Below are 24,954 nucleotides of genomic sequence, written 5' to 3' on the forward strand. Positions count from 1 at the left end.
ATTCACAAATACAATGCCATCCAATACATACTGTAGTCTGTGCTCTTTGTTAAAATATATAGTATGAGTAATCATTATGAATATACATTAGATGTAGGGTACTCATTAAAAAGCTGTTGCCACACTATGTATCCTGCATTAATAAACACAGTGGCTTAAATGGATTATCTGGATACAAATCTATATTCTTTACGCAGCTAAAACTCCCTAACAGACATCATGGGCAGTTTTGAATGTGCAAAGATCAGGTTTTGAATACTACTGGAGTTTTGTACTTCCTTCAAATTCCCTCTATACAGCCAGTCCAGTGCAGGCAGGGCTTAGTATAAGAGATAGAACCAAGCTCTTAAGAGTTTATTTGAATCAGGCTACCTGTTTTTACTTGTGACATCACAATTGGTAGCTGCAATGGAAATGGTTGTGATGCTACAAACAATGCATTACATTTTAATGTGGAGAAGCAAAGTTTTATTGTAAATGTATGAAATTTAGAATGTGCCAACATTATACTGGGCTCAAGATATGACTCACTTTCAGTTGAACAAGATATATAATGAAAGCAGTCAAAAAGTACTTGCCATGCTGTAGCTGTAAATTGTTCTTAGTAATAAAAATGAATACATATATGTGATGTAAAAGCCAAATTATTTATAAATAGTATGATCATCAAAAAGTGTTCCATTAAAGCAGTTTTTAATATCTATCTAGGGTACTTCTCCTCATTTTTTTCATCAAATTTGCTTTAGAGATTTTTCATGCAAAATGTAAGTTCTCTATGCATATAAGAAATAGGCTCTCTCAGTACTTAATAAAATCCTCAAAGGAAAGCAATAAAAAATAACAACTAACAAGTAAAACTCATAGCTCTTTATTGAAGATTAATCTAAATGAAAATTTATTTGAAAAAATATATGAATTATCCAGATGAAAAATTATTTAAATGCTACAACTTGATAAGATTCTAATATGCTTGCATAAATTAATTTCTTCCTTTGAATAACTAGGACTTGTGTCATCTTCTTCTTTTAGGACTTACATCTGCTTCTTGATAAAAAAGAATTTTATGCAAGACAGTCCTTATTTCTTTGGAATATAGATACAGTGTGGATTCTCAATTAGCTTAATGTCGTGCTCCAGCTGTTTCAGATGTGATTCCAGGCGTTCTTTATGCATCCTCTTTGGTAGTGTGTCTATTTCTAAAGAAAGGCACTGAAACTCATGGTGTGTCTCTTCCCAGGCCTTTTTCAGATCCTAGATATATTACATGAAAAGGGAGCTTATGAAAGTAACTTATACTATATTTACAGCAATATAAACAGACACGTTACCCTCTCTTAAGTGATAACCTCCCTCAACACAATCAATAGACATTAAAATACTTGATAAACATCTGGATAAACTTCATTGAGCTCAATAACTGGGCCAAATCCATTAATCCCTTTAAAAGTCAACACACTTACAGCAAAGAGGAATTTGGCCCGTTATACTAAAATACAATGAATGACCTAAATGAGGCATGCATTTTAATGGAAAATTAATGTTATGGCTTTAAAATGACATTCAGAAGTTATCTATCAGCAGAGAAAAGTAGTTGGTCATGTCAGGCAGAAGGCACGGTAGATTTGCACCTTACAAACTAACTAAATCAGCTATGTATAGCACAAACTAACTAAATCAGCTATGTATAGCACTTTACCAGATACTGGCATTATAAAACTTTGTGTGCTCAGATAGTGTGTTTGTGTGTGGTTGTGTTATGTTTGCATGATTATTTTAAAAACACACATAAAACAAATTTTAAAAAAATTATAGCAACGTGATTCTGAGAACACAATTTGAGCATAACTTTATCTGCTGTATTGCAATGCTACTTTCTTTACAAACAAGGGCAGCAGAATATTTGCATGTAGCTTCTAGCACAGCAGACAGGACATTATTTACTTTTTTGCATTTAATAATGATAACAAAGTATTTTTGAAACTTTTATGTGGCATTCATTTATGTCATTTTTGGGTTTTTTAACAGCATGAACCACTGAAAAAAGGCAGTTTTAACACCAACTAGAATAGCAGCTTACTGCAATTTACTTTCTCCCTCACAAGCAGTAGGGAAACCAAAAGGCTGGCTGTGATATAAGTTTCCCTCCAAAGGTGCTAGACACAATGCAATTGTGCTTGACCCACAGGCTTGGTTGCAAACTGAAGCTCTAACTCTATATAAAAATGCGAATGAAGGCTGCATCTGTGAGATGTACATACCATATATATTATAGAAATTCTAGCCTTTTGTCACATACATTATACCCAAAGCAAGTATAACTGCGTGGAATTTCAGATTTTTAAAAACCAGCTAATTCCTTTTATTTGCTGTTTGATCATAAACCTTGCTTCTGTTCTCAGATATGTATCACCACATATCATGTAAAACTTGATAGTGGTACATCCAACCCAATCTTAAGATAGTCCATTCAAGATAAGAAGTCATGTGCATCTCCATGTGAGTGTGGGGCAGTGACCATATAATCTAAGCATGCTAATCACTCCTGACACTGTAACTTTATAAATCATCTGAGCCATGATCCTGCAAACATTTTGGAACAAATTTAAAATATAGTAGGGTTTTATCCAAATAACATCTGAAAATACTTTAACCAACTAAAACACGTTTCAGTTCATGTTCCCATAATTAAAAAATGTAAGAACATAATTTTGATCAAACCAAAGGAATAAGCATGAGACATTCCAGAAAATGGTGCTTTTCTGAACCACATTACAAATGCCAGTAAACAGGTGTTGACATGACTGTCTTCTCAACAATAAATACAATATATATTAATGTGATTTTAAAAAAAATATTCACCATTTCTATCATCCATTGTATAAAAACTGAGAAAAAATACTGGCTTTCTTGTCTCTCTGACATATAATTTTTCCAGTATTGACAATGTTGCAATGGAATGTTATCTACTATTTTGGCCACATATTAAGAGTGTGACTTTACATGGTGACCTCACTGGTTACACTAAAGACAGAAAGGGACATTAAGAAGATAGTGACATGAACTTGGAAAAAAAAAAAAGTATAGTTCCTTTTTCTGTAAGATTTCAGAGTAAGCACTTTCTGTCCTGCAGCTAGATGTTCTGTGCCTCTCAGAAGCTTTATGGACTTTGCTTAAGTCCCATAAAGGCAAAGAGGTGCGCTCACAGGGCAGAACTGAAGTCCCAGATCAGAAGCACCTATAAGTCTGAACCTTAGAACATCCTAAACATATGAAATTTGAGACGGGTCCGATTTGCCCAGTCCTACTTATCGCTATTCTAGAGCTCCATCTAGTGAGAAAGTAGCCAACCCAACAGCATAGCTGCTTCTACATAAAACAATACTTTGGTACATTATATATTTTCATGTTATTTATATGGAAATAATAATCTAAATTGTCTTTTTGTCTGTATCACTGTGTAACCTATTACACAATGCATACCTGCAGGACATTTTCCCTTTCCTCATCAGAGATCCATTCCATGGCTTGTTCTCTGACAGCCTCTTTGAAATAGGCATTATAATCTTCCTGTGCTTTCTTTACTTCCTCATTTCGCTTAATTATATATTTGGGAATAATACCATAATCCTGTAAGGATAAAGGAAAAAAAAATCCCATTGACACATCTGAGAAAAAAAAAATCAAAGATAGTTATATAACAAATATTATCTGTAATGATATTTAAGGTTACAATCAAAGTTGGTTTTGAGTATTATTTTGGAATATTATGTATTACCATTGTACAAGAAAAAACATGTCAATGGTGTCATCTGAGAAGCATTAAGCCTTATTTTTGTGTAGACTTTGAACGTGTCTCTTCACCTGTATGTTTGGGGCCTTGAAATGTATGAAAATAAAACCCCCAAAATTTCCGTTCTGAGGACCGCTATGAGCTTGGCATATTGAACAGCTTTGTATCTGCTAACCACAGCACCACTTTTTAATTTTTTACATTAACAGTACATGCCACACTGTAACATCCATTTTTGGATACATTATTTGTTTTCGTTCCTGTGCACAGTTCTTTACTAAAACATTACATATCATGAAAAGGACTTACATATTTTAATATGCTATGTGTGCTAATGATGGGCTCAGTTCTGACTGACAGGCAGTGTTGCACTGGGGGCGGCAGACTAAACTATTAGTTTCACTGGGTAGGGTTGAATTCCAAGAAGGAAAAATCCATTCAGAAGGCCCCAGGTGTTCAGGGTGAACGCAGCCTCTGCATCATCCTTTACAATGATGCACTATGCTTTTCTCATTGCAGGCAGCCAGCTCTGCTAGAAAAGGCAGGATCATGGTCCTGGCTTTTCCACACCAAATTTGGGGTGCCTTGTGACCCCAGGGGTGCTGGGCAGCACTACCACTATGCTTCACTGTCACAAAGGTGACATGAGGCCTGGGAGGATTTTTAGCACCTTTCCCTATATTTGCTCACTTGTTAAGCAATCAGGAATGCTCTGGCCCTAGAGTTCTCTCTATATTATGCATAACAGATGAAAATTCTATTGATGTCAATGTGACTTCATGAACTGAACTATAATCCAATGATTTTTGACCAGTATGATGTGGCACCCTGAGGTGAATTGAGCTCTTTTCAAGGGTACTGTGGGGTGCCACACAACATTAGCACTGCGAGGTGTATAAGCAAGATTCACATAACAAACAGATTTCAAAATAAGGATCTGAAGCTATAAAAATATTCTGTGTGTGATCTTTCTGCTGTGATCTTTCTGATTTCTTCGCAACTTTTCTCTGTAGTCAAAAAAACAAGTGAAAAATCAGAGGTGGCATTTTCTGAGGGGTACCTCAAATCTATCCAGTGGTGCCTTGAGTCCAAAAAGGTTGAGAATTACTGCTATAATTGCTAAAGGATCTTACAAAGATATTAGAAATATTAATGTCAAACATAAAATCCTGCAGAAACTGGTTGGTTAAACAATCATAACTTATACAACTTACTGTGTATATTTGTAAGGCTTTTCAAATTAATATTTTGTTCTATATACTAATGGAGGTCAATTCGCATATTCTGCTAGCTTTATGACCTGTTCCCCACTTCAGACATATCACAGATGCTCATCTGTATGCAGATGGGTGTGCTTGGCTAAAATGCACAGCTGCACAAACTGAATACTGTACTTCTTAGCCATATCCAAAATTCGTAAGTGAAGGGAGACTATGAAGATATTAATCCTGATCCTTTCATAAAGTTTCAAGGATTTATATGTGAACTAATATTTATGAACAGTGGGCTAATATATAATGATGAGGTATATGCTACTAGCACTCTGACAGACTACAGTTTGTGAAGATTCTGTACATAGCAAACCTATAACCATCTAAATTAGGATTTTTTCTTTTTTTCGCAAAGGTCCTATAAAAGCAGAGGGTGACAGACATTTTTGTGCTTTATTCTTCCACCCATCAACCAAAGTTCTGACATGTTAGTTATACTTCCAGTGAAATAAAAGTTGGAGTAATCCTGTAAACCTAACACTACCATGCCTTATAAAGCCTGATGTTTCTGTAGCACAATATGAGGTACTCGTTCTTTACTAACTGGCAACAATCCCTCATTCTTGGCCTAGGACAGAAGGAGATTGAGCAAGTGTGAGCAAACTCTGTTTTCCACAGGAGAGTAGGTTTTGCAAATTTTACATAGAACACAGAAACTGTATTAGTTACTGTAAAATGTAAGCAGTTATTTTACATCAAAACTACCATTATAGAGCCAAACCTGGGAAATGGAGCAAATACGAGTGAAAAGCTTTTAGTACATCTGAAACGGTTACATAAATGAGGCACTGACTTGTGACCATGCCTGAGTGGCTGGCCCATGAGTGCTATAAGAAAGCAGCAAGTTGCTCCTCCCTCTTTCATATTCCTCTTTTGCTATGGACGTACACATCAAAGATCTCCGAAGCTAAAGAATGCTGTTGGAATGTGTTCTGGTCTGTAATTTACTAGGGTTTTAAAAGAAACAATGGGCAAAAAAGATGTCTACTACATCATCTGCAAGGTTTGAACTGCAGAGCTACAGGACTATAGAAGAAGGCTGTTGACCTAAAGAACATTAGAGGGATCCTAGTGGTCTATTTTATCATCTGTTTTGGATGTGGGGTGCTCCTTCCTGATACTGTTCTTTCAGATGGGGGTACGAGCTAACTGGCGGCATTAGGTCAGAGGAAATTGTTGGAGGAAATCTAGATGAATTATCTATCTCTACCTCCTGAAAATAATGTATATTCCTCAAATTCCCAGTGTTTAAGCTTGCTTTGGCAGTTGCACAGGCCCAGAACTTTAGAAATTCTATAGCTGTTACTTTTGCATGCTGCCAACATTCTTCTGACAATGGAAGCAAGGAAGGGCAATGCCAATTTTCACAAACTTTTACTTGAACAAACCTGAAAAAAACAATCATAGACAAAGACACCTTTCTGATCCCAGTATTTTTCTGATGAATGGCAAAAGTCTAATGCAAACAACAGAGGTGTTGGAACTTATCAAAAACATCACAAATGTCTTTTATAATGAAAAGTGACAGGTGATCTAAAACAGGTACTTCTGTGGTAATCTAACAAAACATACCTTTTTTTTAATAAATTTTGGAACAAGTCCTGAAGTTTCAAGGAGATATTTGTCTCCTAGTCTCCTGTCAACACAAACAGGTTGATATGTCTTTGGCTTTCCCATAACAGCGTCAACTGCATTTGTACGTATAAAATTTTTTTTAACTTGCACACCTATAATTGGGTGATCTGTCTTCTGTGGAACTGGTGGTAATGTTGAGATTTTTTTAGAACCATGACCTTTTTGTCCTGTGGAATTAAGCATATAAAGATCCTTGTTACAACTATAAAGAGTTTACATTTTCTGATGTCTCAAGAGACTGAAACAACTAAAAATGAAAACAACAATGAACAGAATCACTTAAAAGATGTAAACCAGTTAGTTAGCAGCATAAGAATAAATAGGGAACTACTGAAGTAAAAAAACTACTATAAGTTTTTTGGACATAAGAAAAGTCCTAAATCTAAGAAAAGCTATATGGTTTCTAGTCAGAATTTGCATGGTAAAATCCATGTATAAGTAACACCTTGTAAGACTTCTTCCACACATTTTCTGCTAGCTGCAGTAGAATGATCCTATTTAATATACTTAAATGGTAAGAAGCTAAGAATAACAGTTGTCTTTTGCTAAAGAATAAGGAGGTATTGTCACCGAAGACATTAATGGTTTTATGTATACTGTAATATCTTCAATTCTTAACAGATTCTTTTTACATATTACAGCATATAATACATACCTTTCTTGTAATTTTGTTTGACTTGATTGTCTCAGGATTCTCCCTCTCAGATTTCAAACATCTAGAGCAAGACTGGCTGGGAGCTGTCAAAGCTCCAAAGTTTTCTAGGATTTCACCTTCTCCCACTCCCCATACCCCGCAATGCAGGTAAATGATCAAGTGTGTATGGTGCAACGTAATGGAGTACTCAACTGTCGGTCCTTTTTGAGCAACAAAGGAAATATTCACCTGTGTACAACCTTAAAGGCAAAATATTCTGAAGCTCCCAAATTCTGGAAGCAGATGGATGAGCATGAATCCTAAAAAGGAACATCTTTAAAGAAGCAGAATTACAAGGTGACTGAGAATTTATCTTCAAAGATACCATCATCTAGGATTTGCACTTTCAGAGAGTAAATATCTTGAGGGATGTCCCTTCTAATACAGAGATCTGTAATATACACTGCACTGGTCAGGGCTGAAAGTGTCTGCCCATGCTAACTAAACCAACAATAGACTTTCTGCCTTTTCTTTTCTGAATATCCGAAAAGTGGGCTCAGGTACCTCCAAAAACATAAGGGATAAATATGAAGAGCCTCATATATATGTACTAAAAAACAAAATTTGGCCAAGCTTTTTGAGCATTCTGAAAGGAGAAACAGTTCTAAGCAATGGAGAATTAAAACTTCTTTATTTCAAAAGTGTAGGCCTGAGAAACTAAAAGAGGATTTACTCCTAGAGGAAGATTATGTGCAACACAAGTCATGTAACAATAAATCAGAAGGGATATATAGCGACCAGGATTAGAACATCCCTCAGGTTCATAGAACAAGCTGTTTTCTTGAATTTGATAGTGGAAGATAGGAAAAGACAGGTCATGACCTCCTATATCTCAGTTACCAAGCTCCCATTAGTAAGAAATGGTAATGTGAATCCTTAGTCATACTCATCTCATTGACAGCATTGCCCAACAAGTAAGTGTGAAAAAAAAAAAGATTGACTGGATCTCAAATGTCTCAATTCTTCTCTGAGCAAAGCCTTAAGGATTTTTGTAGTGGCAAAGTTTAGAAGAAACACCTCACCAAGACAAGAATACATGATTAGTGAAACTGTACACTGCTCTTCAAGCAAAGTATTCTTAGATCGATTCAGACTGCTGGCTACCCTACTTTTTTCCCTATTTCCCTGAGTGCTTCTATATCCCTCACAGCAACAATACCTGAAAACTAAATTGATTTTTCAAAGATGCCTAGTACTTTCAACTCCTATTAAAAACAACGGCAGTTGGAAGTGCCCCACAACTCTGAAAATTAAGACTTAATGGACTTGTCTAAGGTCAAGCAGTCTGCAGCAGAGCCAGAATGTGAATCCTTATTTCCTATGTCCAAACAGCAAACCAAAGCTGCTGTCACCAGGAACTCTCCTTCTACAAACAAAGCTAAGCCCATAGAAGGGCTTATTTTCTGTACCTGAAGCCCAAACAGTGAAAGGAGAAAGAAAAATATTTTTAAAAAAGAGGACATTGTAAAATCACGAATGTTTGAAGGGAGCACACAAAACGGTTTCAACATATAGAAGCTACTTTAAACTTTCTTAAAGAAGATTCAAGTTAGTAATGATGTTTTCCATACCGAGACTATCAATCCTAAAAATACATACTCTGTAGTAGCTTTGGTTCCCTCGAACCTTTCCGAAGAAAGTCTTTTGGAGAAGGTACTTCAACTTTTTCTGGTCCAATGGTTTTCCAAGGAGCTTTATGTTTCTGTGCCTCATACTTCACAGATGGTCTAAATGTTGATATATATCTATAATATTAAAAAATAGACAGAAAAAAATTAAAAGTCAGACTACCAGTTAAAAATTATTGTTCTGCTAAAAATATATTTTTGAAGTCTTTACTATAGGAAATATTTATATAAACCTATATATATGCATAGTTTGTTGCTCAAAACACTTGAGCTTTTCATTATTAAAAGTATGATTAGACATTACAACATTATTTTATCATCATGATAAATCATTATATTGTGCTGTATACTTTGCTGAGTCTTCTTTTTAAATGACCTGCCTCTTGCAGCTATATTTAATGGTACTTGAAAGTTTTCTGATCACTAGAATTTGCATGTTGGCTTCATTGTATTTTGTACAATTATTATTGGAAATATGGTGCTAGTATGCTTCTAAATGAAAATTTCAGCTACGTTCATGGAACTTTCCACATTTGAACACAGAGTCTGGGAAGGCTGTAAACAATATACAGTACCTCTCCAAGCCCCTCAGCCCCACCCACTCCTGTCCACACATACGTATCAGGCAGTCATGAGCTCAGGCCCAGTGCAGAGCCAAGGCACGTGTGCCCATGCCCCTTCCTCAGGAGAAGTGGCTATGTCAGCCCTCCCATACTTCACCACTACACCCCTTCCCAATTCAGGTTAGTGCACCTGCACTATTGGAAGTTGTTAAAATTCAGATGTTGCAGCTTTTCTCAATGGACAAAACACAAAGCCATACCTTGGACGTCATCATAACAACTCACATTAAGCTTATCAAACTTTGCAGAGGATTAAACATTTTTATTGTTAATGAAAATAGCCATAGTTACATTCAATAGGATGAAAATATATTCTTAAAGTATATAAAACAGGGCTCAGCAACTCCTGGCACATATGCCAGAGCCTGGCACGTGAAGGTATTTTGCTTGATATGTATGCCTTGAAGTGGTCAGCAGGGGAGCTCCAAGCGGCCCAATCCTTGTTGTAGTAGTACAGCCCAGGCCCTTTCCTCATCATCTGTCCTGAGATGCATGTACACCCGCCACTGGAAATGAGCCAGGCCAGGGCTCCGCAGACCCCAGTGCAGCTGCTTGGAGCCTCCCTGCTGCAAGCAACCCAGGCTCTATGACAGGCAGCAGGGGTCTGCCCAGAGCCCGGGCTGGCTATGACGAGCAGCTAGGAGGCTGCAAGCAGCTGCACCAGGGTCTGCAGAGCCCCAGCCTGGTTTGTTGCCAGTGGCAGGTATCTGCATGCCTCAGGGCGAATGGCAGAGAAAGGCTGGGACTGTGCTGCCACAACAAGGATCAGGCCCCTTGTGTCTCCTCTGCCATCTGCCCCTGGCATGCCAATATCTTACAAGTTGAGGTTGTGGGTATTTTAGGCACTCTGCCCAAAAAATGTTGCTGACTCTAATATAAGATCTCATTCTTCAGAAAATATGCCAACTGAGTACTGATGAGAGTTGATAGAAGTCTCTCTCTATAAATTATAACATTTTCATCTGCTATGCTTCTTGTACTTTCCTCTGAAGTACATACTACAAGCTAATATTGGAAAATAGACTAGATGGATCATTACTATAAGGCAATAAAGAAAATGATTTATTTCTGTATCACATATTTCTAATACAGCATAGGGGGGAGATTATGAAATGCTGAAATAGCTGTTTTGCTACTGATTTCAACAAGTGCAAGTTAAAGCCCATAAAAAGCTATACCCAGAAGAATTTGTATGTTGTATGCTTACAATTCTGGTCTCTACATCTCTCAGGCAGAGTGACACCCTGCCCCTGCTTTGATAAAAAGCATAAATAAATGTGTATCAAAAACCTAAAGTGAAACAAAAAAGAAGACTACATTTGTAGGTAAGTTGTTATAGTACCTATATTTTTGTTGACCTTGCCACAGGACATCACTGAGGTAAAAGTTGAAACATAAAGGAGTATATTAGCCAAAATCCTGGAACAAACTGAGCAGCCTTTCCAAATGGAGAAAAATAATCCATAAAAATGTTATTTAAAAGTTTGCAATCCTTTTAATAGGATTTTTTTAAGTACAGCCTAGTTACCTGAAACACAAAGATGAGGAATTACTTTGATCATTCAGGTTCAGGTGAGTAGGTGCTATAACAGCAACAGTAAAAATGTACATGGAAACAGAGGGCTAGTGATAGTACCTGTCTGTGTAAGGCACCTGTGATTATGAGGGAAAAGGAATCTTCCTTCTGCAATTCCATGACTGGAGGGTTAGTGATGTGGAGGCCATGTTTGTAACAGACTGTGTAGATATGTGAATGTTCTTCATTTGGCCACTTTGATGGTGTAGATATGGGAAGGAAAAAAACAATGACTGTAGAAATGAGGAGGACTTTTCTCTCTGAGGGAGATGAGTTTTAGGGTGGGTGAGGTCCTTGCATGTGGAGAGTGTGATAGTTTAGGAAGGGTGTGGCGTATGGTGTTTTCTTTGTTGTCTTTTGTGGCCAGCCCTACCTGTCACTACTTAGATATCCTGATATGGCAGCTATATCCCTACAGTGACTTCTAAGAATTTGGTGAAGTAGCAAAGTGGACCTTTTAGTTGAAATAAAATTGAGTATCTTTGTTCTAGTAAAACACACTAACATTTTGATTCACTTTGATAGCAGTGTGTTATGGTTTAATGAAACAGACAAGCATAACAGCTACTTTTCATTCAGAATAAATACAAGGAGCAACACATGCCTCACAACAAACAAACACATCATTCTCCAAACATAGGACATATGTGAATATGCTCAAGTATTAGTATAGTGTGAGCAGAGGGATTTGGTGGGCATTGTTTTAAGTAAATGTGTGTGTTGGGGGAGAAACATGAGAAACAATATGCAAAGACATGGACAGAGAAGCAAGTCAGGTGGAGGAACAGAACTACTGGTACCATGACCCTGGCAAAGCCTAGAAAGAGAGCTCTTGGGTTGGGTACTGTCTGAAACAGACTTGGAAGTGCAAGCAAGGAAGTTATCGTTTTGATTCCTCCTCTGCTAAGGAAAACAGTGCTTTGTCCATTCTTTGTGAATAAACAGAACTTCATCCAAGACTCCTGACCCCCTCCTCAATTCCTTTTGCTAAACAGAACCATCTGCAAGACCCCATTTTCTGGCCAGCCACTCAGGTCTCAGGCAGGGCTATCTGTATGAAATCTCGGTGCAGGGTGGATAAAAAGCAATTATTTATTTAAATAAAAAAATGGATTTTTAAATTTAAATCAGTTTTTTTATTTAATTGTAGTTTTATTTAAGATGCTTGCTTTTTTAAAAACCGATATAAAGATAGCTTTAATTTAAAATATGTTAAAGCTCAAAAGTATCATCATGGAATAGGGATTATAACTTCTAATTATATACTATTTGAGACAATATATTCATGTAACCTTTTTAGAAAAGTTTTACAACATTGGTCACAACAGGCCATGGACTATATTAGGGGCCCAATCTTATGGGGTTCCCGGAGGCTCCTCTATAGATTAGTAAAAATTAAAGAAAACCACTCTACCCAACGGGACCCATTAAGCATCTCTGTCATGCTTCGTTTTAGGTCTCAAACTGTGGATTTGTGTCTCCAGAGATAGAATCATAGAATCATAGAAATAGGGTCGGAAGGGACCTTGTAGATCTTCAAGCCTGACCCCCCACCTGGGCAGGAGAAAAAGACTAGACTCAAATGAGTCCAGCCAGGTTGTCATCAAGCCTCTTCTTAAAGATCCTCAGAGTAGGAGCCAGCACCACTTCCCTAGGAAGTTGGTTCCAGCTCCTAGCCGCCCTAACTGTGAAGTAGTTCTTGCGGACGTCTAATCTAAATCTACTCTCTAATAATTTGTGTCCATTGTTCCTTGTCATGCCAGGGGGCGCTAGGGGAAACAGTGTCTCCCCCAAACCCTTCTGGTCCCCCCTTATGAGTTTATAGACAGTCACCAGGTCCCTCCTCAGCCTTCTCTTGTGAAGGCTAAACAGGTTTAGGTCCCGCAGTCTTTCAATGTAGGGTCTGCCCTGTAGTCCCCAGATCATACATGTGGCCTTCCTCTGGACCCTGTCAATGTTGTCCACATCCCTCCTGAAATGGGGCGCACAGAACTGGATGCAGTACTCCAGCTGTGGCCTGACCAGCGTCGCAAAGAAGGGGAGGATCACCTCCCTGGCTCTACTTGAGATGCACCTGTGGATGCACGACAAGGTGCGGTTAGCCCCGCCAACCATGACCTCGCATTGTTGGCCCATGTTCATCTTGGAGTCTATAATGACTCCAAGATCCCTTTCTGCCTCTGTGCTCTCAAGAAGGGAGTTTCCCATTCTATAAGTGTGCTGCTGGTTACTACTGCCTAAGTGCAGCACCCTGCACTTGTCAGTATTGAAACGCATCCTGTTTATGTCAGCCCACTCCTGTAACCTATCCAGGTCTTGTTGCAGTCTTTCCCTCCCTACTAGCGTGCTCACCTCACCCCAAATTTTGGTATCATCAGCGAATTTAAACAGATTGCATTTCACCCCGTCGTCCAAATCGCTGATGAAGAAATTGAACGGCGCAAGCCCCAGGACCGAGCCCTGGGGGACTCCGCTGCCCACTTCCCCCCAGGTCGAATATGACCCATCCACCACCACCCTCTGAGTACGACCCTTGAGCCAATCTGCAAGCCATCTGACTGCATGGATAACATCCTTGTGACTAGCAAGATAACATCCTTGTGAATAGCAGTATATGGAGATGAGAGATAACAGACCTCATTACCTACCCATCTGCCCTACTGTCTCTCTGCAAGTCTGTGTACATACACAGAGTCAAGCCCTCTCTAAAAGTTTCAAGAAGTTAAATGAATAAAGGCTATCAAACGACAAGAATGCATTTTGTAGAAAACAATGATTAAACCCAGGCTTCCTGACCAGTGATTTAAATTGTGATTTAAATCAATTTGATTTAAATCAAATCCACCTGTCTCAGTGCTCCTATACCTTAACGGCACTTATATCAGGGCAGGCCCAGCACATTCCTCTGCTATTTATTGAAAAAACGTGTGTTTGGTCACAGCAATTCTCCGGATGAGAAAACAGCCCTTACACACGTACCGAGGAGGTCTGACAGCCTTCTCCTCCAACCGGGGCAGGAGGTTGTAGAGGTTCTCCTGGGCGCACACCTGTGTCATCCTCAGCTCTGTGGAGAACAGAAAGCACAGGCATGTCAGGATGCTCCTGCCTCCCTGGACTCCCCATGCCGGTTCCTGCCTCCCACCTCCTCCTTTTCCACTCTCCCTTCCCCCCTCCTCTATTTCCCCTCACACTTCAGTCCACTTTGAACCGGCTCCTTTCTCTTCCTCCATCCCTCCTCCTCCTCTGCGTGTCACCCCCTTTTCCTCTCCCCCATCAGACCCTCTCACCCCCGCATGCCCCGCTCTCCCCTGCCCCTCCCCGCGCCCATCGCACCGCCCGGCTCAGGCTCTCTTCAGAGAAAGAGACCAGGGTTTTGCCTACAACAACGCAGTTGCTATGGGAACCCATTGCTTAGCAACACGTCCCCGGAAGAGAAAGGTCCTTTCCTCCGCCCATGGCCCGGCAGCAAATGGCAGAGGCGGGATCCAACAGGGAACGGACCAATCGGGAGCCCGTCGCGGCGCGCGTGCGCAAGAGGCCGCGCAGGCGCACTAGGCGGACTTGGGGCGGGGCGGGGCGGGGCGGGGCGGGGCGGGCGGCGGAGGAGGACGAGGGGGAGTTGAAGCTTTAGCATCTTCCGAGGAAAGGACGTGTGCGCATGCACCGGGCCTGAACTCACGCCTGCCTGATACGCATGCGCAGGCCAGGAGTGGGCGGGGTCGAGGGCTCAGAGCGGCTGCTGCGCCCGGGGTCCGGGTAGCACCTGCACGCGGAGCCCCCGCTGACCTGGCCCCGCCCCTCCCGGGTACGTGTGCCCCGCCGTGACGTGTGCTGGCCCCGCTGCGGAGGAGGGGCGCCGGGTCCTTCCGCTGCCGACACCACTCCCTCCCCCCCTCCCCGCCCGCGGCCGCTCCCATGGCAACGGGGTGGGGGGCGTTGCCGCGGGGCTGCCCCAGTCTGCCGGGGCCGGAGGGGCGGGGGCCCGTTCCCGCCCTCCGCGGGCCTGGGGGAGGGGGCGCCCTGGTGGCCGCAGTCGGACGCGTCTTGCCCCATGAGCCTGCCACTCCGCGTTGATGTGACCTTAGAGGGTGACATCTGCGCAGCTGCCCCATGGAGTCTGAGCAGGGGACTGCAGCCCAGGCCCTTCAAGGCAGAGAAATGACTAGGAGATGGACAGCTTGCTCCTTTTGAGGATGTGGGTCCAGGTGCCTGGGTGGTAATGGCAGAACACCCGTGTACTCCGCAATGGTCCCTGCCTTCGTGTTCTCTCTGGCATTTGCCTCTGCGAGGAAGAGGAAAGATGACCAGACCAGTTGCACAAGCCTAGTCCAGGGCTCCAGGCTTCCTTGTGAAGCTCACTCACGCAGTCAGTCATGGCCTGGCTTTGATCTCTGGCAGGGATCCTTGCCCATGAGTTGTTTTCTTAATGGTGCATGTGTTCAGGACCGTCTCTGCAAGGGCCTGATAAGGGAGGCTGTGTCTGCGGAGAACTTGCTGGTATAGGAAGTGACGTGACGATGTGGATGCTTTCGTATTTCTACATTGTAAAAGGCCTGCTAGCAAAAAGGTGTTTTTTCTACACTTATTTAGTTTGGGAGCTGGTATAAAGGATGCTCCCAGAAACACTCTGGCCAGTATCAGTTCTGTTGGTTTGCCAGCTGAACGCTGTTGTCAAAGCCTTTTTAGTGTAGACCAGGCCTAACTCAGGACTTATCTGTATACAGAAGCGATAACAACTTTTTAAAATAATTTTTACAGCATTGTTTTAAACCCCCTTTGTAGACATACATACTGGTATAAATGGGGCTTACACTGAAACGAACAAAATTGATAGAGACTTGTTTAAGCTGAATGAGGAATTTCTGTGCACCAGTGTCTCTCAATCCATTTTTAAAACAAACTTTTTGTAAAACTTGCAACTTTGTGTGCACCAGGCCTTCGTTAATGGATCGTTGCCCTGAACATAAGGTGCCTTGATTCGGTTCTGTATCATATCAGGCAAGGATGAGGTCCATAATTGTGTGTTTCAAGAATAAATATTATAACACCTAACTTTTAGGCATGTGACTCAAGTGGAATCCACAGCCTAGGTTAGGCATATAGGCTCCTTATATGATGCATAGAAAGTTCTTTGAAATGCAGATGAGGTAGTGATGAAGTCTATTTAGGAAATAAAAATATGCTGAAGTCTGTAGTTAAAGGAAAAATTTGAAACTGGAAAATAAGAATTGAAGCATCCATAGATGCTTCTCGAGCAAATCCCGGGACGTCATTCTCCCCTTGTACTCGGCCTTGGTGAGGCCGCAGCTGGAGTACTGCGTCCAGTTTTGGGCTCCACAATTCAAAAAGGATGTGGAGAAGCTTGAGAGAGTCCAGAGGAGAGCCACGCGCATGATCAGAGGTCAGGAAAACAGATCTTACGATGACAGGCTGAGAGCCATGGGACTCTTTAGCCTGGAAAAGCGCAGGCTCAGGGGTGATCTGATGGCCTCCTATAAGTTTATCGGGGTGACCACCAGGATCTGGGGGAACGTCTGTTCACCAGAGCGCCCCAAGGGATGACGAGGTGGAACGGTCACAAACTCCTGCAAGACCGTTTCAGGCTGGACATAAGGAAGAATTTCTTTACTGTCCGAGCCCCCAAGGTCTGGAACAGTCTGCCAGCGGAGGTGGTTCAAGCACCTACGTTGAACACCTTCAAGAGTAAATTGGATGCTTATCTTGCTGGGATCCTAAGACCCCAGCTGACTTCCTGCCCCTTTGGGCAGGGGGCTGGACTCGATGATCTCCCGAGGTCCCTTCCAGCCCTAATGTCTATGAAATCTATGAAACTTACACAAATAAACTTATTTCTATCTTTGTAGTCAGCAGGATGCAACTTTGTGCCTCTAATGAATATTAAACCTACTTTTCACATTTTAAAACAATTAAAAAGCAATGTATTCCACATACATATCCATCCATTTTTCCCATGGAGGGATTTAATTATTTAAAACAGGGCTGTCCAACGTGTGAGTGGCTGGGGGTGTGACCCTGGGCGGTATACTATGTGGCAGGTGCTTCCCCCCCACCATCAAGTACTGCACTGTGCCATGCGTGTTCCACCATGGATGCTACACTGTGAACTGCATACTTTGCCATGCTACATTGGCTCCCACACCACTTACCACAATGAGTTTCCCCCTACTGTATTGTGCTGATACAACTATGCTGTGTCAGGTCCCTGGGTGTCCCCTGAAATTCCAGGCTGTGGATTCCCTCACCCCTGCAGGCTGTGTTGGCCCATCCCAAGGGGCAGGAAGAGGAAGCCAGGGGAAGGAGGGAAGTCTAAAGACTCCAGCAGCAGCCATTGTGGGAGCAGTGGGGGAGTGGTGCCCCAATAAGGAGCCTGGGCGCTGCAGGTTAATCCCTTGGAGGCCAAATGCGGTCTGCAGTTTGCCATTTGGGCGACCCTTATTTACAACAACTACTGTACCTTTTTAAACTAGAGGCACTCCTTGGAAAATGCAGGCTCAGCTTTTAATAATTTCTTGACTGTGGAAAAGAAATAAAATATTTCTTCTGTTGCACTGAACTCAGAAAGACCACAACAGGTCAGAAGACCGTGGTGTCAAAAAAGGTTCTATTTTAAATCTCTGTTTATCTTGTGAATTGTGTAGGTGTTCATTCACCTAATAGTGTTAATGTGTGGCACACTGCTGCATCCTTAAAAGGATTTTATGGTGCCCCAAGGTGCTGCAGCACCCTGGTTGAGAATCACTGTTCTATACAAATGTGAGTTGATAGGAGAAATTGTAATGTGCTAGTGTTGTAGAGAAATAGGGCTGGAAGGGACCTCCAGAAGTCATCTAGTCCAACCCCCTGCCTGAGGCAGGATCATCCCTATCCAAACCATCCCATACAAACCATAATTTAAACTGTACATAAAGGTGTTAAAGGTGGCTGCTTTGATTTGTGAAATAATAGATACCAGAGGTTTGGAGACTGATCTTTTCAATGATAATGAGCCTGGAAGATGGAAGAAAGAATGACAGGAACATGGTTACTGCAGAATTTGTTCACTCCAAGAACCAATGTGGGTCTAGTGGCTACTTCTGCACTTATAGCCACATAAGTTCAGATCTGGATGGTGCTTCAGTGCGGATGGAGCTAGCTGAGTACAGAGTTTAAAGGATTATTGTGATCCTGGGATGTATACTCAGGAATCTCTGGTAGAAGTTAGGAAGTCTGCATTTGTGCAGGTGCAACTCTTACTGGAATACTGTGCACAATTCTTCTATCCTTAGTCTGAGAGTTGCAAGAATGGAGAAAGTGCAAAGAATACTCATGAGGTTGATTCAAGGATTGGAAAACATGATATGTAGTGAATGATTCAAGGAAGTTAGTTTATTTAATTTATCCTGCTAATACAAAAGAAGAGCAAAACACCTCTTTTATCAGAAATTGATTGGCAGTGTAGGTTATGTAAAGGGTAAAAAACAAGTTGTTTAAAAATTAATGAAGTGTTTCAGTGTAACATGAGATGCAAGCAGTCAGAATTCCAGCTACCAGAATGAATCCCTAAAATCTAGTTATTAGGAAGGACTGCGTCCATTTTTGGTTTTGAATCATTAGGCCTGTTCAAAAACAACCCACCTATCCTGGGCAACCCTGGCTTATTTTAGCAAGTAACAGTTACTTTTTAAAAATGTTGCCATTTTTGTAGGTTTAGATGTCTTGGGTTTAGGCTTGATATTCTAACTGTGTACAGGCTGTGGATAACTTTGAAAAAGTAATCCTGTTAAGTTAGTTAACAACTTTCCCTGGAAAATGTTTAGAGATTGTTTTTGTTTTGTTTATTTGGGTATTTTTGTTTTTGACAGTTCTAATATTTTATTCTAGGGATAGTCGACTCTTGTGGTAGTTACTCTAATACCCAATAAGGCTACAGTCTTTCAGGGAATTAATTTCCATGCAAGTCATTTGTAGCCAGCAATATGCAAGCAATGATGTTTTGACTTCTTGAGCTTATAGAGCACAAAAAGTTTGCTTTCCATACAATCCTGCAACAGTACTGGTTATTTTAAGTAATAAGCATTTTTTTAGCTATTAAGTAGAAGATAATAAAGTGACAGACTTATTTTCCAGCATAAAACGGAAAGTGGTCCTGAAGGGCTGCTTCTGTGCAGATTTTTGCTGATCATTTCCTCTCTCGTGCAGATTTTGACTGCCCCCTTGAACACTACACGCCATTCCTGTTCTGTAGTTCATGTTGACACTGACATTGATTTCCTAGAGCAAACAAAATAGTTCGTTGTTGGGAACTGCTTGATTTATCAGCATTGGAGAGCCCCTAGCCCAATTACTGTTTTGAGAATAGAGTCTGTTCATGGTATTCTCTCCAATTTCACTCAATCCATGTCAACTGCAGAGGAAATAGGATTCCATCTTAGGAGTACTTGAGATACCATTTGTAATTATGTAGAATAGAATTGGATGAGCCTCTGCCAGTACTGGTACAGTAGTCTGAGTTTTCTGTAAATTTAAGTGAGTTTTCTAGCTTTTTTTTTTTGCTTGTTTAAATCAGAGCCAGAACTGTTAGGCTGGTTTTTAGGATTTGGACAGGATAATTTTTTATTGTATATTGTTCATAAGGGTGACTTGTGTATGCTTTTGTAAATAAGTCTGATGTTAATGACACAGAACCAACCACTATTTAGGATCTGCGTAGTGTCTGAACAACAAGTATGTATTGGTTCTTATGGTAATATAGTATTATGAAGTTCTGGGATCTTTTCCACCAAGAGTTCTTATTCTGAGAATGTTGGCTGCCAGGAGTCCTAGCGGTGTGGACTATTCACCCAACAGCATCTCTTTTGGACCTGGTTCTGAGTAGTTCAGAAGGCAACCCTTAGCTAAGCCCACTGTTCAATATGGGACATACCATATCAGCTTTCTGATATGGTATAATACAGACTCCATTTCTCTAGGATAAGAGAAACAAAGGTTTTGGATGAATGGTAGACTAGAAGCTCTGCATGAATTCAGCATTTTTTTTAATAAAACCATATTTTGCATGAAGATATAGTAAACTCATAGTTTCTTGGATTAAGCTCAGGCATGATTATAACACTTGTCGATGAAATGGGAAGGCTCAGTATAGGAGATCGGGGGGAATTGTCTTGCTGAAAAACATGTTTTCCTCTGATATTGTAGCAGACAGCCATGATTAGTTTTCCATTCTAATGGATTGGGGTTTTTCCCTTGTTTAATTTCATGTATCTATTTCTACAAATGACTAATTCTGTATATATTTTTTCTCTTTAAAGCACTTGAGTCACTTGTAAAATTGTCTTGAAAAATCAGAGAAAAGAAGATGTATCACATTGTTCGATATCAGCATCTGAAACTAATAACCCAGAACACTGTTTCTAAGGTGCATTTAAAGTTGATTTTTCCAAGAACGCTGGCATTTGCACACCTGGGAAGGTCATGGATCTCAAATCACTCTTATGCTGCAGATCAGAATATTGTCCTGATGGGACCTCCTGGTGCTGGGAAAACAACAGTAGGGAGAATAGTAGGTCAAAAACTGGGCTGTCCTGTCATAGATGTAGACAACGATGTCCTTGAAAAAACCTGGAATATGAGTGTGTCAGAAAAATTGCAGGATATTGGTAATGAACAATTTTTAGAAGAGGAAGGAAAAGCCCTGTTAAAGATTTCAGCATCTGGAAGTGTAATTTCCCTTACTGGATCCAATCCAATGCATGCTGCAAGTATGCAGCACATGAAGAAAAATGGGTTAGTTGTGTATCTGGATGTACCCACAAGAGACATAATAGATAGACTAGAATTCCTAAAACTGGATCGTATTGTGGGTCAGGGGCCTCAAATTTCCATGAGAGACATACTTCAGTATAGGAAACAGTTTTATAAAAAGTGGTATGATATCCGGGTTCTTTGTGAAAGTGGGATTACAGCAGAGGCTGTAGCAGATAAAGTACTTGATGCAGTGAAGAGGTATCAAGACTCAGAAGCAGAAACTTTTATTTCAACCAGATACGTAAAATCTGAAACGTGTGATCACAAAGACCCTGCTAAATATTTCAGTGATGTTGTGATTGAGGGCCTGGCATCTGATGGTGGACTCTTTGTTCCTGAGAAGGGGCTTCCAGAATTAACTGCTGGAGAATGGCAAAGCTTAGTAGAAGCAACCTATGTTGAAAGAGCCCAGATTATACTGGAAAAATGTATACATCCTGCTGATATACCTGCTTCAACACTGGGTGCAATTGTTGAGATTGCTTATGGAGAGAATTTTACCTGTTCTAAAATTGCCCCTATTAGGCACTTGTCAGGCAACCAGTTTCTCCTTGAGTTGTTTCATGGACCAACAGCCTCATTTAAAGATTTTGCATCACAGCTGTTACCTCATATCTTTGCTTACTGTGTTCCCACAAGCTGCAATTATTTGGTCCTAACAGCTACATCTGGAGACACAGGGAGTGCTGTCCTAGATGGTTTTAGTCGTCTTAACGATGCCGACAAGCAAAGAATTGTTGTGGCCAGTCTCTTTCCTGAGGATGGAGTGAGCCAGATTCAAAAATCTCAGATGATTGGCTGCCAAAGAGGAAATGGTTGGGCAATAGGTGTCAAATCTGATTTTGATTTTTGCCAGATGGCTATAAAACAAATATTTACCAATTCTGATTATACTGGCTTTCTTACTGCAGAATATGGAACAGCTTTAAGTGCAGCAAACTCTATAAACTGGGCTCGACTACTTCCTCAAGTGATTTATCATGCCTCTGCCTACCTTGATCTCGTTCATCAAAGTATTATTGCTTTTGGGAGCCCAATAGATGTATGTGTTCCTACTGGAAACTTTGGCAACATATTAGCAGCCTTGTATGCAAAAAAGATGGGAATACCTATCAGGAAATGTATTTGTGCTTCTAATGAAAATAACATTTTGACCAATTTCTTGAGAACAGGCCTTTATGACTTAAGGGGCAGAAGACTAATACGTACGTTGTCACCAGCAATAGATATTTTGAAGTCTTCCAACCTTGAACGACACTTGCATCTGATTGCTAATGGTGATGGACAGCTGGTGACACTATTGTTTAATCAGCTGGAAAATCAAAGCCACTTTCAGTTGCAGAATGAGCTACTTGAGAAGCTTCAGCAGGACCTGGTGGCTGGGTGGTGTTCTGAAGAGGACTGTTTAACTGCTATTCACTCTGTATACAGTACTACTGGGTATATTTTGGACACACACACAGCTGTTGCTAAAGTCGTTGCAGATCGATTACAGGATAGAACCTGCCCAGTTATCATTTCATCTACAGCTCATTATTCCAAGTTTGCACCTGCTATTTTGCGGGCTCTGAGGATTGCAGAAATAAAACAGAATCCATTAAGTCAGCTTCACTTGCTGAGTTCTTACAGCCCTTTGCCTCCAGTCCACCGAGGCCTGTTAGAGACATTGAAAAAGAATGAGATGCAGAAACATCAGGTCTGCGCTGCTGATGTTAATGTCCTTATGGCACATATAGAAACCTTAATACAAAACCGCTTCATGAAAGTTTCCTAAGTAAACTCACTAGGCATTTTCTATGTCAATTTGACTGTTTTCTTCAACAAAGATGCATGTTTTAATAAAAGCATCATTCACGAGACCTGTGCCCAGTTTGCATTCAGAATACGTGTTCGCGTTTTCATTTTTAGCTTAACATTGCTTGTTAAAAATGTTCAGTGCATGTGAGAATTTGAATCCTGGTGAAGGTTCTGAAACGATAGGCCAAGATACTGATGTGCCTTTTTCCAGAACAGGTAGGCTAAGGACAGCAGCAGTGCCAGCTTCTCCAGGCAATCCTTCTACTGTTCCTTGGCCTTGACCTGGAAGGAAGAAGGACTGCTAAGAAGAAAAGAAAAGGCAGCTGCTGGCACCTCTGAGAACAAGTGCAATGAGTTGTATTTTTGTTGTGTATGTAGTTTGTGATGTGAATGTTTGTCTACTGGAAATTTTTGCTAAACCCTTAAACTCATTTCGCAGAGCACTGAAAAGCTGTCAGATCTAGTAATATATGAAGACTGTTACTAATATAGTATACATTAATATTGCAGACCTTGAAGTGAAATTATCTACATCCCTTGAGCCATACAATTGCACAGTTCTTTAATATGTTCCCTTACTTTATATTGTCTTTGTATTGACTGTAGCTGGAGTTTTATATAAAAATCTTGCTCTTCATCAAACATCAAGGGTTTCACACCAACAGTTTGTATTTTTTTGTGTGAAATAAAAACCTTCACTCTGTATCTTTTTAATAACTTTTAAAAGCATATACCCATAATTCATTGCAGCTTCAACTTTGAGGGTTTTTATTTGAATTCACAAGTTCAGAAGATTCTACACAACAGTAATAGAAACTATCTTCTATGAAATAAAAATATTCAGTTCTTCAGTTTCTACCCTTTGCATTTTAAACTGTAAAATTTAAAGTATATGTTTAGGACTTCAGTATGCCTCTGGAAGTTTCTAACTTTATTTTTTGTATTATTCTTAGCTTTCTATTCTTGATTTTTGTGTGTGTGGTGTAGTGTAAATAAAACATAGAAACTCAGTAACAGAAAACAAAAAAAAATTGGGAACAAATTTACATTAATGCCACTGCACGTTTTAAGTTTTCCCATGCTAAGGCAAATCTATTTTAGGTCATGTGATTCCCTCTATGAGGTGATGACTAGAGTAGGGGTGGCCAATATATGCCCTGTGGGGCAGATGCAGCCCACCAGGCCATTCTCACTGCCCTGTGGGGCCCCTAAAAAATTTAGCAAATTAATATTTATCTGCTCCTGGCTGCCTGTCAAAGATGAAAGGAGTCAGGGGCAGTAGGACCCAGCAGCAAGGCCTGTCAGGCCCCACCCCACCTCCAGCCCCCCCACTCCCTCAACCGGAAGCCTCTGCTCAGTGGAGGCTTCTGGCCTGGGATCATGGGGCTGTTCCTGCCTCCCTCTACCAGAGAGGGAAATCCAGATAAGAATGGGAGGGGAGGAAGGAAGGGAAGGACCACGGGAAATTGTTCCAGTCCTCGGGGATGGGCCAGGCTGGCTCCTGCTGAGTCCTGTGGTTACAGCCATGCAGCTGGGAACAACATGGTGCTGGAGCGCAGTGGTGTTGGGTAGGAAAGTGGTGGCAGGTTGGGGGGAGTGGGAGCGAGCTGGTGCGCGGGAGTGCAGCAATTGCTGGATGGGATATCAGGGCCTGCACTAGTGTCCCAGGGCCAGTGCCGGTGGGGGCCCAGGGCCTGGGCTGGCAGGGGCTATGCAGTCAGGCTGGGTTGTGCCAGCATGGGTGGGGGGGGATGGCTTGGCTTCATAGAGTCCCTGCTGGCTTGGACTTCTGCTGCCCCACTCTGGGCTCCAGCTGGCCCTGGCTCTGGGACACCAGCGTGGGCCCTGTGCTCCCACCCAGCTGTTGCTGGGCTCCCTCATGCCCACTTGCTGCCCCTTCCCCCTGCCTGTAGCTGCCATTTTCCTGCTTTCCTGCCTGCTGCTGCCTGCCCACCCACTGCTTCAGCACCATGTGGCTCCTGGCTGCATTGGCAGACTGCAGGAGCATGGGACATGTGCCGGTACCCTGGGTCCAGTGGGGTGGGGTGTGCATGCGTGTGTCTGTACAATGAGGGAGGGAGGGGGAGAGAGTGAGAGCAATGAGGGAGGGATAGAGAGGAAGTGTGTGCACATGCA

At 41.3% G+C, this 24,954-nt stretch overlaps 2 protein-coding genes across 4 annotated transcripts; one reads left to right on the top strand and one right to left on the bottom strand.

The window, feature by feature from the left end:
- Positions 1-858: 858 nt before the first annotated feature.
- On the bottom strand, positions 859-14,723 carry ENKUR (enkurin, TRPC channel interacting protein). 3 transcript variants are annotated; one of them, XM_090047371.1, is made up of 6 exons: positions 14,599-14,723; positions 14,197-14,281; positions 8,990-9,135; positions 6,634-6,863; positions 3,481-3,627; positions 859-1,251 (listed from the first exon to the last, which is right to left on the bottom strand). In XM_090047371.1, exons 2-6 carry the CDS (start codon positions 14,271-14,273, stop codon positions 1,078-1,080), a joined length of 774 nt encoding a protein of 257 aa, XP_089903497.1. In that variant the 5' UTR covers positions 14,274-14,281; positions 14,599-14,723; the 3' UTR covers positions 859-1,077. The 3 variants fall into 3 exon arrangements, with proteins under 3 accessions (XP_089903497.1, XP_089903498.1, XP_089903499.1); XM_090047372.1 differs by having other exon boundaries at positions 14,551-14,673; XM_090047373.1 differs by lacking the exon at positions 14,599-14,723 and adding an exon at positions 14,407-14,472.
- A 162-nt stretch (positions 14,724-14,885) lies between these two features.
- Positions 14,886-24,530, top strand: THNSL1 (threonine synthase like 1). The gene is made up of 2 exons (XM_090047369.1): positions 14,886-15,022; positions 20,526-24,530. Exon 2 carries the CDS (start codon positions 20,573-20,575, stop codon positions 22,793-22,795), a length of 2,223 nt encoding a protein of 740 aa, XP_089903495.1. The 5' UTR covers positions 14,886-15,022; positions 20,526-20,572; the 3' UTR covers positions 22,796-24,530.
- Positions 24,531-24,954: the final 424 nt, after the last annotated feature.

Source organism: Crocodylus siamensis, chromosome 5, assembly GCF_052110815.1.
Source record: "Crocodylus siamensis isolate JL-2025a chromosome 5, ASM5211081v1, whole genome shotgun sequence".
Taxonomy (NCBI): domain Eukaryota; kingdom Metazoa; phylum Chordata; order Crocodylia; family Crocodylidae; genus Crocodylus; species Crocodylus siamensis.

Coding starts and splice junctions, on each gene's coding strand:
- THNSL1 (XM_090047369.1), top strand. CDS start 20,573: ATGTATCACATTGTTCGATATCAGCATCTGAAACTAATAACCCAGAAC.
- ENKUR (XM_090047371.1), bottom strand. CDS start 14,273: ATGACACAGGTGTGCGCCCAGGAGAACCTCTACAACCTCCTGCCCCGG. Junction 6,864..8,989: donor GGAACCAAAGCTACTACAGA/GTATGTATTTTT, acceptor TTAATTCCACAG/GACAAAAAGGTCATGGTTCT. Junction 1,252..3,480: donor AAAGGGAAAATGTCCTGCAG/GTATGCATTGTG, acceptor TAATATATCTAG/GATCTGAAAAAGGCCTGGGA.